We start from the raw sequence: 17,721 nt of genomic DNA, 5'->3' as shown, positions 1-17,721 counted from the left end.
GTCTTTGTCGACTATAGCCTGTAACAGAATGACGGGAAATAAAGAGGACGAGAGCACCTTTCCTCTGCGGGCAGTAATTGAACTAAAGCTGCGTAATCAAATTTAAGAGAATTTCATTCGTTTCCAAGCATAGTCGAGATATTTAATCTGAAGTTCTGTAGGGAAAAAAGAGCTTAAACTTAAATACCGAAACTTACGTAGGTTTGCCATTTACGTTTTTCAGCCTCGCATACGTTTTCTTTCGGGAACGAACCTCAACTTACGATGGAACTGTAAGGAATCGGATATAAGGCAGGGAATATTTGCCTTTTTTTAAAAAAAAAAAAAAACATCCAATGGTTGAAAACCTGTTTTAAGGGATATGGCCTGAATACTCCACACAGAAACAAACAAGCAAGCAAACATATAATTTTACAATTTAGGTCGCCCAGAGATTTGTTTATTCGTCCATTTATTTATTAGAAGTAACAGCCTCTCCTGAAGCAATTATATCTTTTGGAACTAATGTCATTGAGGTCAGTTTCATAAAGTTATGTTATATTTGAAGCTCTCAGCCCTGTCGTATACTTTTACTGAATCATCGATCATGGAATCGGTTCTCCACGGCTGAAACATAACAAAACATGTCATTGGTACAGTGACGCTTTGATATTAAATCATCAAAGGATCTAGAAAACCTGTTTTGCAAATAGGTCACAAATGCGAACGCACAGAAATAAATGCGTGAACTTCCGTAACGCAAATGCAAACGTAAGCGCCGACTTAAGAAATAGAAATAATTTCATTTTCTGGCGCTTGGATTTTTTTTTTGTACATGTATTGTCTTGCACGGGTAATTTTCAAGTTACAACAGATTGAGGTGTTTAAATAGCCTCAGACCCAAACAATGTTTATCAAGAAGGAAGGTTGCAGAAGTTAACAAACAAGTAAATGACTGGATGGATAATTGTATAGATGGATGAGGAAACGAACAGACAGACGAACGGTTGGAGGGTGGTTTGATTTATGGATTGATCAGAAATTTATTGATTGGTGATTGACTCATTAATTGATTTATATCCCGACTGATCAATCGATTGATAGAGAAAAAGAAAGGAGGCGAGTCAACGAACACGCTAAATCTTATGTGAGGCTGGCTCTCAGTTCGAAGATTACTGTGTCTCCCGTGTGTGGCTGTCAAATCGCTTAAAAGAAAGAGAGAAAGACATCGAGACAATCTGAACTATTTCTCTGTGCATATTCACCTGTACTTTTTACAGTTCGGCCATTGTGAGCCAGTGGATAATGGCTGAGCTCTCCAAGTCCCATCAGTATTACACACATAACGCTCAGCAGCGAGGAATTCTACGTCATAACCGTGGTCACATTTCAGAGTGCACGACACTTCCTTAGTGGCAGTGTCTTCATGGCAGGTCAGACTACCATGGGCTGGTGAGTTCTGTCCTTTACATTTCAAACCTGTTAAGGAGGAGTTTACATTGAACTTCCGAACAATTACTCTAGATCTGCTCAGGAAGAAATCTTAAAAACAAACACTCAGAAATGAAGCATTTAGCCCGTTACTGACAGTGAAGAAAATTAAAGGATATACTATTCATTTGATTCATTTCGGCGTGGGAAAATGGAAGCAGATATTTTTTCTTACTTTTCATTTTAATTGTAATTTTAAAATCTTCCGTCAGCCACTTGAAGCCGAAGAAATCGTTTCCAAAACTACCACAATCATCGGCATAGACATAAGAATTATCTAAAACGTCGTTTCAAACGTCGCGCAATAGCCAAGCACAATAGCAACACGACGCTTACAAGTACTTTCGGAAAGCTAGGCCCTACCGTGCCGCACTGCAGTATAGCACGACTTGATTTCAAACGGCACGCTCTTTGCATGGCAAACTAATTTCAAGTGCGGGGATTGGACTTTCGTTTTGATAGTCGTTTTGATTGGGCGTGATAGAATTAGATTAGACATTTAAAAACCACTGTCGAGCTATACTGAATCAAGCCACTCTACTTGGTTTTCATTTGAGTTCTGTAAAGTAGGCCATACTAGCGACTATTTCGTCCAAGTCCGTACTGTCAGTAATGTATCTCCTTTCTGTTCCTATGAATTCTGGCCCTCTTTTGCTCTTAGTCCTTAAATCGAAGGGGAAAATACTCGATCTGTAACTTACAATATGATTTCGAACTCGGTTAGCGGGAGATGTTCATAGTCAAAGCTGTCTTCTGCTCTCTTTTTTTTTCAGAATTCGAAAGCGGTATAGATAGGAGGATTTTCATTTTTTTCGAGAGAGAACGTGAGGGGCGTTGAGTAAAGAAATAAACGAGATAAAGAAAATGGTAAATTCTTAACTGTCACAGATCCAAAAATATCAAATGATAAGCTTACTGTTTAAGTCGACAATGTCTGAAGAGATTTCTGGGAGCATAATTCCAATGACAAACAGCACCTTGAAGAACATTTTCTTGAAATTCGTTCCCGAGTTTGATACGTGGTTCGATTTTTTTTCTCGCGGCCAGCGCGTCTTATAGTAACTCGATCCCTTCAAGAAATCTGAGAGCCTCGTGTGGATGTAATAAACATCCCGAAAGTTTTTTTTTGATAGCAGGCGTAAGTAAACACAAATTAGAACTAAGCAAACAATGCGAGAGACTGTCTTTGTAAAGCTTCGTGTTTCTGATTATTTTTCAAAAACTACTGTTTACTCCTCTGCAGGTGAATACCTGAGTTATTTTATTCCAAGACAGGTCTTGTATTCATATCTCAAGAAATTCGTACCGACCCATCTAGTTTTTACCAAACTGTCGCACTTGTGATAAGTATTTTTACAAAAGGTATAGATAAACCTATGGAATAGGGTTCCTTACCACTGAATGTCACAACAGTTAATAACATGAATATTGGACTATTCACGTCACCTGACAGCTGTGATAACGGGAAAACGAACAGTTTTTATCAACTGGCAGTTATTACATTTCAATGTCTTTTATCATAAAAATCATTTGCATCGTACAAGGGACCAGTTCATGTTTTCTTGTATCATATGCCTGTTTGGGTGCGGTACAGACGATACTGTATATTGCAAAATATGAACAGGAAATGCAAGTCTCACCAAACATGCAGGTTAGTATCTGCTTAAAATGGTACGGTTACCAGGGTCACATAGTGGCCGGAAGTTGAATCGGTATCTCGAAAAAGAGATTTGTAACATTTTTGCGATTCAAGATAAATCCTTTTAAATAAGGACCAAAATGTAGAAAATCTCTGCAGCAATTTAGCTGCACGGCTGAAGGTTCACGTGAGTTGGAGGGAGTATTCCATCACCTGACCGAGTGTCGTCCGATTATTCAGGTCCTTTTCATAGACTTCGTCTGACAGAATTAGAATTAAATGCGTGGTAGCATTATACAATCATTAATTGCGACCCAGACGATAAGTTGTTTTCTATACACAGTCGACTTTCTTGCTTATTGGTATGTCCTCAAAATCCAGTTGCATATCCATAAGTTCACTTCTAATTCATATAAAATCAATTCAGTCTCCCACATGTAAACAGGAGCACAGGTCATATTGTAGACTGAACGAGGGCATCTCACTCCGGGATTAATCAAAAACTAATTTCTCAAGACAACATCATTTTCGATACATTTTCAAGTAGAACGTCAATTTTGGTTGCGGTAATGATTGAACCAGTGCAGAGAATTAACACTTGGATCTTGAAGTGAAAGGGTTAAAATGCCAAATGATTTGAGAATTGGACCAACCAAGTCGTTATAGCTTTCTACTGTTTATCTGAAAGCTGGCTTCAATGCAATAATTTTCACGCTACTTATTTTATGAACAGCAAGACATTCGGTGTTTACTCGAGTGCCGAGGCTCTCGTCGGTAGTTCGTGTGTAGAGGATACATTTTCTTATTACCAAATGTTTTGTGAACATTGCCGTTTTCATACCATGTGATTTCTTGGCCCTTTTGACAGAATTTGAATCAGGCTGGTTTGTTTTAACTCTTCTTTTCTTGTTTGTTTTGTTTCCTTGTTTTTTAAACTAGTTGAAATTGTAAATGAACCAGTGCTGGGTGGATAAAAGGGATGAAACCTCTCGTACTGGGTAACTTTATTTTCGGATAAATATAATTCTTGCAAACACAAACCATACCTTGAAGTCAACAAAATATTACAAAGTTTAATGAAATCTGACTTAGTCATTTTTAGAAATCTTTTCCTCAAAGGTTCCTCTTCGTCTCGCAACTTCAAACAATACGCGAGAATTTAAAACAAACACCCAAGCGCCAATGAGGCATTTACTACTGAATATAATTCCGCGCGTTTCAACCAGAGTCTTTCTCTTCATTTTTTATTCATATTTTCCTGTGTTTAGCCTTAATGAAACGCTAATAACAGATATTGTACACGGATGACACTTTATTATGATTATTTGTCTCTGGTGTTTCATTGGTAAACTAAGGAAATTCTATGACGACTTTTATTTGAGCAGGATAAAAACTACAACACTACGCAGAACCATATACCTTTCAGAGGAACATCTTATTTAATAGTTTCACTCGAGAGTTAATTTAAAGAGGAAAGACACTGAGTTACAACAAGAACTAACTAAAACAAATAGGTCCAACTTCAAAACCAAATTCATTGGAAGTAAGAAATTCTCCAGGGGCAAAGTCCACTATGGGCATTTGATTGAGGTCTTCGGTTTCTACGTGAACAACTGCTTTCCAGTCTGTTCGGACCTAAGGAAAGAATAAAAAACAAAGTTGTCGAATGTAATGCGTGTCAATACTCCCCGATCATTGACCATCCTCGTTCACTCGTGGTTAATTATCTTGTAAAAGAACGTTCAAGAAAGGTATGGGGTTGCTAGAGGTTCTTAGGTATGGGGCTTTTCTAGCGCGCTTACTTCGTGCGCAATAACTCCAGAGTTTGAAGGCCTCGTCTTCACTGTAAGTTTACTCACCAAAGAACACAGTTGAAAGGGTGTTTTAACATGACATATCCTTTAGCAGATAATCGTGAAATCTTGAAATACAAAATAAACTTCAGGGTGTCGATTTCTCGATCGGAGCTTGATCAATCGTCTAACCATCCGATGGACTAACCACCCGGGCACGTCTTGTCATGGCGAAGTTACTGCGCAATAACTATGTGCACCGGAGGAGTCCCATACATAAGAATCCATGGCAATCCATCACACCGAGAAACCCTGGTTCTCGAGCGACGACAGTGCGTATGTCCGTCGGGGCGCAAACTATACTTCGCTTGATCGGTATGAACCGAAGAAAAAATTTATTCACTCGAGATGCATTCTAAGACTTGGCTAAAACTGTGTCATCTTCATACTTGTCATAGCTATCCGCTCATACCTTTGTAATCTTGACGGTTGGATCGTTTTTCATGTAAGAAAGGATGCCATCATTAGCTCCTTGTAGTCTGATGGCCTTCTCCAGCGCGTTACTCTTACTGTCGAAGCACCCTTGAGATCCTTTGCAAGTCAGGTCGAATGTTTGCGTCGCTTTCTCGCTAAGTAACCGCAAGAAATTCAATTGCGTCTTACCAACACCCGTATACGAGATCTGGAAAAAAGATATAAAGAATCACTTTTATGCAATGGAAAACAACCAAACCAACTAACAATCAGAAACTTATGAATGCTAAGTAAATGAAAATATACGAAGGAAAAAATGTCACCTCATAACCATCTTCATATTCGCTAAACCACTCAGATCCGGTGAGTTTCTTCCACTTTTTGTTAGCAGCCTGCTCATTTTTGACATATGAAAAAAAAACATCCAATTTTATCGCCTTAAAGTGAGGTCATAAAATTAGTAATAAAAGTAGTGGTGTCACAGAAAGACAGGAAAATCGGGCTACATGAAACCTAACAAAAATCTTCTCTTCCTAAGTCGAATTTTACGTGACGTTTCTTGAGAATTGTTCTCAGACATCTTGCAAAAAGAGGCAACAAGGGAGACTACTACAAACAAGATACTGACGGAGGAAAGACATGGGCTCTGTAAAGGATTTTTGCACGATAAATTAAGGTGTTGTACATACGCGCTTAGTGTTGACATCAGGAGAAATACAGGTTTGTCCGCCAGCAGTAAAGTTGCAGTGCACTTGAATAGCATCTTCGATACAGCCATGGTTTGGATCAATCCAGTACAAACCTACATGTTTTTATTGAAGAAAAGAAGGAAGCAGAAGTCGGTTTAGTTCAGGTAAGGCAAACTCTGACGAGACTTAAGTCCAATTACAGTAGAAGCTCATCTCGGTTTCTAGAGAGAAAAACTAGGCGTGCTCTTGGACTAAACCAAGTAGCACGCACGCAAACAACAGTTGAGTTTCCTTGACAGTTCGCCAATACCGACTATTAACCTCTTAACCCTTAAGAGTGACTGGCATCTAAATTCCCCATAAAATGTCACCCCTGAATTAAACAACGAGAATAAAGGAAATGATCACCAACTAAAGAAGCTCTTGATCGTAAAACAAATTCTCCTTGTCAGCACCTTGGGAAATGTATAGATAACAGTATAGAGAATCTGCACACTGATGTTAGGGTGTAAAGGGTCAATCTCAAGTGGATAAAGAGAGTTGAATGTCTTCTTGGCCCAGACAGTTCTCGAACCTTTCGATTCATTAGCTTCTTCTCCTCGACCCTTACTAGGTACATGGGATATCCATGGCGCCCGACTGGAGGTTTCAACAACACTTACCGTCTTTCAAGTCGCCATGACATAAGTGTAGATCTTTACAACTTCGTGCAGGGTTAGCTTTTGTTCCACTTGGTCGTTTAATACTCTCGATTTCATCCTTGAGCGACTGGATCAGTCCCTGAGAGTCTGTGTCGTGTGTTGAATCCACAGATCTTCTCTTTCTGGTGTTTCCTTTGTCCGCACCAACTTCTACGCGGCCGGGCACAAAGTAGCCACTGCTTAGGAATGAACTCTAGCAAAAGCAAAAAGAGAAGAGTGAACATTATCTGAACAATGATTTAGTCGAAGTATAGCTTCACGACCCCAGAAAAGAACATTATCTTTAATTGATTGATTCTAACATGTATAAGTTGGCTAAGAGGCTAATATTCGTGTTTAAGTGAGAAAGAGCTCCAGCACATTTAAACTGTTAAATGCAAGGAGAAAAATTATTTTCTCAGCCGAAATAAAGGGAACCAGAAAATAATTGTTTTCTGCACCGTAATATCATCGCATATTGACATGTTCAGTCAATTTATCACCAGCACCAAGATAAGTATCCCTCATTTAGTTATCATAAAACGTTCTCTGTAGCCACGTGCGGTATGAGCCAAGGAAATTTAATTTTAATTTGCCAACACCGCATAATTCCAAGACATGGGAAGGAGAGGGGGGAAGGGGGTTGGGGAGAGTGGGTGGAGAATGCTTCCCTTAAGGCCATGTGAACGTCTGTACACATATAATTTCGCACAATGGTGAGTCGAAAACCTTTAATTAAGAAGGTGACAACATTTCACTACTTACGATGTCTCCTGGAGGTCCCTGAAAAACAATTTCACAGAAAGGAATTCAGAAAGTTGTCGTCAATTATTCGACACAAGTAATCAAATAGGCACTTTTTCTGTAAGCTGAAGAGAACATTGGATGTACTGTGCACCGAATGGCTGCAAAAGGTCTTTATTTAAAGGTCAATCCTTGGTGTTGCGCAACGTGCAATACGCAATCTTATTGCGTGCACTTCTTCATTTAATTGATGGGGGATGGGGCGTTTTCCTTCAAGGAAAAAGCTCTCATTAAATCAGCGGGGAGAAATTGCACGTTAATTATAAATGTTTGATTAACAAATAGTTTACTTCTTACCGGTGGGCCTGGAGGTCCCTAAAGAAAAATAAATTAAAACAAAATTATGAGAAAAGGAAATAGAAAAGAGAAAAGAAGAGAAGGACCACGAAGGCAATGGAGCAGGGAAGCGAGAGATAGCAGAGATTACGCTAAAACAATCGGATGATAAAAAAGAGAGAGACTGCCTCAACCAAAAGCCTTCATACTTAAAATTAACATGGTGCCAGTTTTCTTAACCCCTTACACCTTTCCATCAATATCTACATTCTCCACACATTTCCTTTGGTACTGACAAGGAGAATTTGTTTAACAATCAAAGCTTCTTAGGTTGGTGATCATTTCTTTTATTCTCACAGTGCTAATGAATGATTCAGCAGCATTACTGTATGGAGAAATTAGATTGGGGTTTAAAGGGTTAAACTGATCACAGCGTGAAGTAAAACCACCTAACCCTTACACAGATTATTTTCAAAACTCAACTGTAAATTGATCGCACAATCTGTCAGAGCTCAACTTATAAAATCACTTACTTGAGTGCCTTGGTCACCCTGAAATAAAAGTAAGACAAACCCCGGTCAGAGACATGAAAATAAAAATACAAACAAATAAAAGTGACAATCCAGGAGAAAAAATATTACAGTTGTTGTAATCACATGATGATCTAGCCGGGCACACACAACAACTCTTTTCAAAACCTACCCTTTCTCCTTGTGGTCCCTGAAGGGAAGAGGAGGAGAACAAACATTAAAACGCGTTTGAGACAAGTAAGCCTACCGACGTCTTAACAGTATGAATATAAAATATATTCAAAGAAAAACAAAAGTACTTTTGCAACGTTTTACCAAGATGTCTTTTTAATCAGTGGTAATAGGCTTTTCAAAGGGGCATTACCAATATAACTTTTTTTTACATGGCTTATCGAACAGGGCTAGTTGAAGAAGAAAGTTGGAAAATGAAACAGTTCTTCTCAAAGCCAGTCGCTTGCCGTAGAACACTAAAGTCTTTATCGAGGGACATGTGAACCACAACGCTTAAGATAGGGATTATTGCTACTCCCTCTGCATGAGATGCTTGCCAAGCCTCGCACCCCTCCCCACTACACAATAAGCCCACCCTGAGCTGGAACTCGGACCTCTCTTTATATCCTGACATCAACATGGATATTCTCTTTACTGTTCTCTATACTTTCCAAAGGTGCTGACGAGGAGAATTTCTCTAACAATCAATAGCCTCTTTCATTGTTGATCATTTCCTTTATTCTCATGACCTTAATGTGTGATTCATGGCTGATACTGTAGGAAGAAATTAGATGCTGGTCATTCTTGAGGGCCAAAGGGTTAAGGATTCATTTTTTGTACTTACTCTATCTCCCTTGGTACCCTGTTGAAACAGAAATGAAACAAACGTCAGCACTAAGCAAAATTGAGACGAAAAAGGATGGGACAAAAACAGCGAAAAATAAGTTTCACAACAAGACAACAGAAGTAAACAATTTTCAAACCTGTAGACCAGTGCTTCCCTACAAATAAAGTAAAAACAATTCTGAGTAATTCTCTCTTTAAATAATAAATAGTGTCGCTGTGGCGACCATAACACACTTTCTGGTTCGTAAATTGTACTTGTCTTTACCGAAAGACAGAATTTTCTTACTCGACACAAACTCGCAAAAACAACCCCTCCAAACTCATCTGATCTGGGTGCACGTGGCCCATAGCAACGTATATGAATGTCAGTCAAAACCTAGCAACGAATAGACTTATGTAACGCAATGTATGTGGCGCGAATTACCGCACAAAGTAACGCAACACTGTAAGCGGGAGCCACAAATAGTTGGAACCTAGAGGAACTATTGATCGTGTCGTTTATTGGTCTGAATGACAGTAGTTGTCTTAGTTACCCGGTAAGTCCACACTTTACTTTATAATCGCAAAACATCAAAAATACTATTGCGGACCTATACACGAGTTTCATCAAACCATACAGTAATTAGAATCTACTCTAAAAATAACCATTACTCACCCTAGGCCCTGACGGCCCTGGTGGTCCGGCAGGTCCGTCGTCCCCGTCCTCACCCTGGGACAGAATAAAGACGCCATTAAAATAGAGACTACCCAGTAAGTCACAACATTTAGTTGATGAAACTCAACCCAGTTTAAAGCCGCGTAAATCAGAAAAATCTCCGAGCATTAAGCCATCTAGTACTAATAATCGATTTACAATGTCAGGAGCTCCTGACAATGTAATGCACTTAAGTATAATTATATATATATATATATATATATAACAGTTTTGGCAGCAGTTTCACATGAAATAGTTTCTGTGAGTCGACATATTGGAAAACGTGCGTGGAGCTACATTTACGAGAAATAAAAATGTTTGGGTAGGAGGGGGTATAATGTCCAAAACACTTTGTCCCGAGAGTTACGGGGTTGGCTCAACAATGTCTGCAGGATGCTGATATCAAGAAGAAGCGGATGGTGCAGGCAAATTGCTCCCTGCGATAGGCACTGCCTATTATGTTGTATATGGCTGATTCAATTTTATGATTATCCAACAAAACTGCAGCGTTAGATAGATAAAGTACAAAACCAAAATGTCACCCTAGGAAAGGTACAGACAAATAAAACACAACCCAAAAATAAACAAAAAAAACCCAAATTACGTAAAAAACAAAAAGTAAAAAGCAAAAGTACTAAGTGGCAAAGCCTGTTTACAGCTTAATTGTACTGGTCAAGTGAAGTTCACTTTGTTTTGATACTCACTCTGTCACCTTTGGGTCCTGGGAAACCCTGGGGTCCGGGAGGACCAACGTCACCCTAGGAGAGAAACAGTTAGCATGTTAAAATGTTGCTATAGAAACGAAAGAATCTCAAAAACGTGTGTGTGATTCAATTGTATTCCCCAGCATTTGTGTATATGTTGAGTGACAATCTAATAGATATAATTAAAATAACTCTGTCTACTCTACTTTTACCATCGTTTCATAATGGCACGGAGTTGTTCAACAGAACGACATATTACTGTACCAAAAAATCCTTTTACGACCATTCACTGTCAGGAATGACCAGAAATAAATTTCTCCTTACCACATCAGTAAATTTTCAAGCAGATGAGTAATAAGAGGAAAAAAAATGTTAAGTAGGGGATGTTATTTGAGGGAAACTATAAGAAATGTATGGCACACAGTGCGAAGGGTTGATTTTTTAAATCTGAGGCAGCGAAAGGATTTAATCGGTAATAAGTAAGACCATTAGCGTTTCCACCGTGGGGGCCTGTCATAAGTTTGATGAACTTAGTTTCATTCACTCTGACGAGGGGTTCGCGGTCGAAACGTCAGCTTTAGATACTCTTTACGTTGGCCAATTTTGGTTATGAAAACCAAATTATCATGTAACACCTCCCACTGATGAAGCACCACAGTTTCTTCAGAAAGTAACCCCCTTCATTAGTTTTACACACCTTATCACCAGATGGGCCAGCAACTCCCGTAGGACCGAAGAAACCAGGCCATCCCTAAAGAAAACGACAAATAAAGGTTAACTGTATCGCTTATACCACCAAAACCAGTTTTGTTAAACAAGTTTTTACTGAGTGAAAATCATAAATAGAAAACTCAAACACTGAATTTTCCATAGGATTCGGTATCGCAGAGGTCATGGGTTCAAATCCCGTACAGGCCTGAATTTTTTTTTTAGGCCTTATTTTCACTACTGCCTAAGTAGTGCACATTACTGCGAGGATCACTTTCATTCACATCTTTATCCGCAGTTCAAATATATGACTTTCATATATTCTTAACCGTTTAGGATTCAAATACTTGCTAACTTGTTTTTCCGGTGCGCTACATTTTAATTCAATAAATATTAGGTTAAGCAGCTTCTATGAAGCAAAAAAAACTTACACTGTGTTTGACAAAACAACTTTAAGACATGTTCAAGCTTTGGTGTAAATGGGGTATTACACGTATCGGATCTTATACAAAGATACTATTCATCACTTGTAATTATCTTTCCTATTATACTCTATCAGATGTGACCTTGTCTCACACACTTGCCTGGTAAGAGAATTCATCAGGATCATACACTAGATTAACTTAGCTATTTGGGTTACACTTTCTTACCCACTATTAGGAAAGCTTTTTTGGGAAAAGCTTTAGGGAAAGTTTTTTTAAGAAAGCTTTTTACTAGATAACTTATCACTGGTTAGTCAGTTAATAAGTTATTTAGGTAGCTAGTAAGTTTTTATTTGCATGGTTTTATTATTCTTAGTTTTTATTCTGATTTTGACAGCTTAGTCATTTTATTAGTTAGTTTTTCTTATTCATGTTTTAGACATTTCTACGTGAGATATTTTAAAATCACTTGGATAGCAATAGAAATAGCGCTACATATATTAAGTATCATTATTATCATAATTAAGGTGTTATCATTTTCATTACTTAATTTCAATGTGGTGATTTATCTAGGCTGAAATCTGTGCAACCAATAGTTACTTGACCTGAGTTAAGTTAATAAATTTGATGTAAAAAAACGATGCTATTTTTGTCTTGTCTCCATTGTAATAATATACCAGCGTAAGTCACTGAGAGTTTAACTCTCTCTGCAGGTTTTTCTTTCAAAAGGAACTATTGTGTTTTGCTTTATTTTCAATTTTTCTTTCCTTACCTTGTCTCCTTTTTCTCCCTGTGATCCTTGTAATCCTTTCTCTCCTTTTGGACCCTAATAGTAAAATATATCGTTGAAGACATCGGAAAACAAGCCTCCCAGCACCGAAGCGACACGGCTGGGTTGTTTCAATCATGATTAATCTAACACAGGCACGTGGTAAATTATTCGTTTAGTTTTATGACTTGGCAGAGAGGCTTCATGCTCATGAGCACGTAAGTTTTGTCTCACAATGAATTAAACCACCTAGAAAGTCGGCATTGTACACACTTTTGTAGCAGAGGAATTAAAACCTAGTTGAATGTTTAATCCTGACTTTGTGAAAGTCTCTTTCGAATAATCCAGCCCAAGTATTTTAAAAAGCAGTTGCCTGTCTGCATTGGGTTTCCATGTATTTGCAAGGATGATATCTTCCACGGGCCATAAACAATGCCATAAGACACCCTATTGGCTAAAGCAAACATTAGTAAAAGTGAAATGAGCCCATCACAAGCATGCTGTTGCGCGTTAGCTCGCGCTTCAATCAACTCGAAGCACGTTTCTACCTCAAGCTGTTATTGGTCCATTGTGATATTGTGATATTTGCTTTTGCTGGCGTCAGTGAATTTCTCGTTAGCTCACTTTATAAATACTAGTTGAGCGCCACTACCAACTGAACTATGAAGCCACATGTTGAGAGCGAGGCAAATTTAAGTTCATTCTTCTTTTCCTCTATTTCCCTCATTTCGCAGCTTATTATGGAAGATACTTACAGTGTTTCCGCGCGGTCCTTGAAGTCCCGGCAATCCTTGCGGTCCTGGATCACCCTAACATAATTATAATAATAATAAAAATCATAACCGTATTACCCAGGGCAATATCAAACGTGCTTTCAGAACGAAAGCTTACACTTTAGATCCCCTCCAGAGGCGTGGCAATTATACATCAAGTATGGTACTCAGGAAAAACTGAATATTTGAAGAAGGCAAATGCGAGTTGCAGGATTCAACCCTTCTTAAGTTTGCAATTGTACTGATTAAGACCGATGACGGGATTACTCCACTTACCGGAGAACCGGGGGTTCCTCTTTCGCCGACCGGTCCCCTGTCCCCTCTTGGTCCCTGAAATCGACATCCATAATGATTAGTGTTTGATCATCAGGGTAATGAAGTAAGACAAGCTGACCAAACGTTAAGTATGGTATAGATACACACTGATACACACTGATTATCTTAGTTCTTTTCACCTCGAGGCTACCTAATGATATTTTCTTCTGAAGGTGAAAAGTGAAAATAGCAGAAATATTCCACACTCTGTTAATTCTTCGCCTCTTTTTTGCTTCTGGTACCAAACAACCAAATGGACCTTCTGCATTGGGACACTTCCATTACTGAGCAAGGATGAAGAATAAAACTCTGTATAATGACCGAGATCTTTGTTTCTGTCGTTGACGTTTTTATGGATCAAGATGAAGTCCAGATATTTTCACACGCAAGTATCATCTCAAACGAGAAGAAACCAAGAGTATCATATTTTGCTGTTGCACCTTTTTTATTTTCCTTTTTTTTTACCAAACAAAGAATGCGAACCACCTCTCTATTTCACCAATGCAGATGAAGAAGCAGGGGTGATGCGCACGCAGCCCGTGAGTAATTGGGGGGAGTGGGAGCGGAGAAGGAATCTTTTGAGATTCATTTCACTCGCCAGCAGAGTGGACACCCCATCCTCTTTCATTCTCGCAACAATACGATTGCTGTTCTTTTAAACAACTTTACTGCGAGCTGCAGTCCCACTAATTTGAATTTAGGCTGCGTAGAAGTAATTCTTACCGGAGGGCCAGGAGGACCTGCCACCCCTGGGGGACCCAGTGGACCAGTGTCACCCTAAAGAAAGAAAAAAAAAACGTTATGATAAACATGACAACAAAGGGAGCATGCATCACTGACAAAGAACGACTTCATACGAAAATCAAAAAATTAGACTTTGCCAGCCCTTGAATTCAATGCGGCCTACATAAAGCAGATGATGTATTTACCTTGTCACCAGGATCGCCATCAGATCCACTGAATCCACGAGGCCCAGGCTCTCCCTGCAACGACAACGTGCGACAGAATGAGACTAAGTAACTACTTGTGTCATCAACACAGCTTTACTTACCGGCTCACCCGGACTGCCGGGGTTTCCATCATCTCCCCTGGCGCCTGGAGGACCCTGGGTAAAAGTGAACAATAAAATATACCAAAAGCTCATTTTTTTTTCTACCGCAAGACTCAAAAATAAGGTTTAAAATCGAGAAAAAAAAGGTAATCGTGTCAAGGAAATAAAGCTAATTAGGCGTGAGAAATCATAACTGTACGCATGCGCAGGTACGCCAATAAGCTTGTGGATTTGTGTGTGTTTTTTTTTAACATTTCCAGATCTCTAAAGTGATTGGTCATAAAAAAAATTACATTTCGAATATATTCTGGTGTTCATGAAATTTATAACAACCCATCATAAAAAATGACTAAATTGTTTCATGTCAAGCAAAATATCTTTAAAAGTTTAAAAGTTGATGCCACGACGTCTCATTAAAAATCCAACAAGTTCCAGAAAAATGAAACAATCATATCTTCCATCAAACGAAAACTTACTCTTGCTCCTGGGGGACCTGGCTGTCCGTCCTTTCCCTCTGCACCAGGACCTCCCTTTTAAAAGAAAAAAAAACGAAAACAAAAAAATTGGAACTCTCTCATTACATGAACAAATACATTCTGTAATTCTTCATAACGGTTCTCTCCGTGAGTAGGGTTAAAGTGCAGGTACATAAACATGTTGCATATAAACGCACCTCACAGAGTGTTGATTGTCTGAAAATGATTTACACAATATCAAGAACTCCACATCACGCCAGTTCCAAAGTCTTACCTTAGTACCTTGTGGCCCTGGTGGGCCCTGAGGTCCTGGGGGTCCAGATGCACCCTAAAATCATGACCCAAAATTTAGAGCTCAGTATTATATAGCCGTGATTATACACAACATTTCAAAAATGCTCACCACTGGTCCTTTGAGTCCTGGTGCGCCGGCGGGACCTCGTGGTCCTGGGGACCCTAGCAAAGAAAGCAACGCAATTAAAGTATATAACACAAATTTCAAGTCCTCTAGAGGGTTCCCGGTGTTCACCCAACCAAAGGTCATGTTCTTACATCTCCAAAGCTTCGCCTCCGGCTGGAGCGCGTTTCTCTGGTTTTCAGCATTATTACATCAACTCTTACACAAAAAAATATGTTGAAACTGCTCTAACCATACTGCTTCATGAGTTTAATTCTCGAGTACACGAAAAGGAATGCAGCTCAACCAGAGAAAAAGTTGCTCAGTTGCTTGGCTTCCTCTTCTACTTTACGGAAAACGTCTCGTTCAATAATTTTTATAATGCAGCCCTGATCGACTACACTGTTTTGAGAAACTTATGAAAAGGAGAAAAAAAGAAATTTGCACAATCTGAACATACCTGCGGACCGGGGTCCCCTCGGTCGCCTTTAGATCCCGCTTGACCAGCTCGACCCTGTAAAAGAAATTCACGTGGTGTAAAAACCAGGAATTGACATACTTAGCTAGCGGTGAAAAGCGACGACGTTGCATTGTCAGGGTGTAAAGGGTTTTAAAAAACCTCAAACATTTCCTTTACAGCCTTCCTAGTCCCCGTCCTTGATACGTATATGAGCATTTTTTATTTACCTACCGGGCTCTAAGACCATTCGATAGTTTATTGCATTCACGTGAGAACGTAAGCTGCAACAGGCTAAACGAGGTTTATTGTTTCTTAAACATATCAAAACGAAAGCAGATAAATTAAAAGCTTACCGGTGGGCCTTGCTGCCCTGGGCGCCTGCGTCACCTTTCGGCCCTTGATCTCCCTATGAAACCAAATTCACTTCTAGAACAGCATATACATTCTATCCAAGTTATCTCAAATACCAAAAATGTAATGCAAAAAGAGATCCAACAGAAAAGAGTATCATTTTAAGGGATGATAATGAAGCCACTCACCTTCTCTCCAGGTCGCCCATCATCACCGGTTTCACCAGGTTCACCTTGGTCTCCCTGTGGAGTTCAAATTCGTTACGTTTTCATTGTCTCAAACGCACTCTTATTCAATGATTTACCATTGAAACACTAGGACAAGTAACAGTTTTTGGCCACATAAACCTGACGTATGGATGATATCTTTAATGATGTCACTAACCTTAGCTCCCGCCGGTCCTGGTGGCCGCGAGGACCTGGTAATCCTGTAGATCCCTATGAGAACAACGAAATAATGACATCAAACAATGTAACAAACTTTTCAAAATCTAAATTTAGAATGAGTTACATCGTAATGATGAAACTATCGCGGCACCATGATGTAAATAAAGTAATAATCCATCAGGTCCCTTTATGGTGGAAAATATTTAAGTGATTGAGAAGCCAGGTTTCTAAACAAAATATTAATTGTTAAGGTATGTAGCGCACAGTAAACCTTTGTTGCTTTGCTGACAACTGAGACAACATTAGGAAAGAGGAGAGCACATCCTAATCAAAGTACTTGGTCATAACTTGACACAAAAAAATGAAATTTGCGCCACAGAATCTCTTACTCTAACGTCAACACAACTCAATCTTATGTGTTAACTGAATTATAGGTTGCATTATCGTTGTAATTATCGATTAAGGCGCTCCTTTGACAGACAACAGATTTAAGAAAAGCTAACTGATTTCTCACACATATTTAATTGAAAGTTGTAAAAAATTAACCCAAGATTGTGTTGCTTTGAGCTTCACTTACCATGTGATTGGCATAGAAAATTCGCGTCATGTTCTCAACCATCAGATGTGTTACTTAACACAATCGCGACCTGATTAGCCACGTTTCCTCGCGCTTGAAGTCGGTTACATGTACTTACTTCGAGTTCTCATTCTCGTTGCTTCTCATTTCCGGTTTTGTTTGGATTGGCTGTACCGTTTGCGACAGTCTGAGTTTACAACACTCAATTAGAAAGTTCTTTAAACGCATGCGCAACCGAAACTATAGAAATAAAAAACACGTGATCCACAACAATCCCTTCCGCGTACGACTGAGACAACAATTTTTGAACATCCCTGTGAACCACCGGGTCCTCTTCACCTTTCAGTCCTCTGGGTCCAGGAACGCCCTTCGAAGTAAGAATAAAAATCATTCAATACCTTACATCATGATGCATGAAAAAACACCCACAACGTTTTCACTGCGTT

The 17,721-nt window shown here is 39.1% G+C and overlaps 2 protein-coding genes and 1 long non-coding RNA gene across 3 annotated transcripts; all 3 read right to left on the bottom strand.

Moving 5' to 3' along the window:
* Window positions 1–418: 418 nt before the first annotated feature.
* LOC131785697 (uncharacterized) lies at window positions 419–2,527 on the bottom strand. The gene is made up of 3 exons (XM_059102631.2): window positions 2,387–2,527; window positions 1,245–1,458; window positions 419–606 (listed from the first exon to the last, which is right to left on the bottom strand). Exons 1-3 carry the CDS (start codon window positions 2,457–2,459, stop codon window positions 585–587), a joined length of 309 nt encoding a protein of 102 aa, XP_058958614.1. The 5' UTR covers window positions 2,460–2,527; the 3' UTR covers window positions 419–584.
* A 1,635-nt stretch (window positions 2,528–4,162) lies between these two features.
* Window positions 4,163–15,648, bottom strand: LOC136280278 (collagen alpha-1(V) chain-like). The gene is made up of 23 exons (XM_066165274.1): window positions 15,508–15,648; window positions 15,379–15,432; window positions 15,105–15,158; window positions 14,629–14,682; window positions 14,507–14,560; window positions 14,301–14,354; window positions 13,539–13,592; window positions 13,245–13,298; window positions 12,493–12,546; window positions 11,288–11,341; window positions 10,591–10,644; window positions 9,848–9,901; window positions 9,330–9,347; window positions 9,191–9,208; window positions 8,528–8,545; window positions 8,359–8,376; window positions 7,847–7,864; window positions 7,511–7,528; window positions 6,728–6,959; window positions 6,066–6,178; window positions 5,700–5,768; window positions 5,375–5,584; window positions 4,163–4,744 (listed from the first exon to the last, which is right to left on the bottom strand). The coding sequence occupies exons 1-23, from the start codon at window positions 15,646–15,648 to the stop codon at window positions 4,607–4,609; spliced, it is 1,605 nt and encodes a 534-aa protein (XP_066021371.1). The 3' UTR covers window positions 4,163–4,606.
* A 312-nt stretch (window positions 15,649–15,960) lies between these two features.
* Window positions 15,961–16,754, bottom strand: LOC136280583 (uncharacterized). Its single transcript, XR_010717360.1, has 4 exons — window positions 16,697–16,754; window positions 16,501–16,554; window positions 16,315–16,367; window positions 15,961–16,015 (listed from the first exon to the last, which is right to left on the bottom strand). It is a non-coding gene; the product is annotated as an uncharacterized lncRNA (long non-coding RNA).
* Between the last annotated feature and the right edge of the window lie 967 nt (window positions 16,755–17,721).

The sequence above is a fragment of the Pocillopora verrucosa genome, chromosome 4 (genome assembly GCF_036669915.1).
Source record: "Pocillopora verrucosa isolate sample1 chromosome 4, ASM3666991v2, whole genome shotgun sequence".
NCBI classification, from domain to species: domain Eukaryota; kingdom Metazoa; phylum Cnidaria; class Anthozoa; order Scleractinia; family Pocilloporidae; genus Pocillopora; species Pocillopora verrucosa.
The sequence above is the reverse complement of the archived record's forward strand: the minus strand, read 5'-3'. Positions and strand labels throughout refer to the sequence as shown.

What these genes read in the sequence shown, in the direction of transcription:
- LOC131785697 (XM_059102631.2), bottom strand. Translation starts at nt 2,459, where the DNA reads ATGTTCTTCAAGGTGCTGTTTGTCATTGGAATTATGCTCCCAGAAATC. An exon ending in AGACATTGTCGACTTAAACA is followed by an intron (nt 1,459 to 2,386) that starts GTAAGCTTATCA and finishes CCTCCTTAACAG; the next exon opens with GTTTGAAATGTAAAGGACAG. An exon ending in CCGAACTGTAAAAAGTACAG is followed by an intron (nt 607 to 1,244) that starts GTGAATATGCAC and finishes GTTATGTTTCAG; the next exon opens with CCGTGGAGAACCGATTCCAT.
- LOC136280278 (XM_066165274.1), bottom strand. Translation starts at nt 15,648, where the DNA reads ATGACCTTTGGTTGGGTGAACACCGGGAACCCTCTAGAGGACTTGAAA. An exon ending in CTGGCCCATCTGGTGATAAG is followed by an intron (nt 10,645 to 11,287) that starts GTGTGTAAAACT and finishes TTTCTCTCCTAG; the next exon opens with GGTGACGTTGGTCCTCCCGG. An exon ending in TCATGGCGACTTGAAAGACG is followed by an intron (nt 6,179 to 6,727) that starts GTAAGTGTTGTT and finishes AAAAACATGTAG; the next exon opens with GTTTGTACTGGATTGATCCA.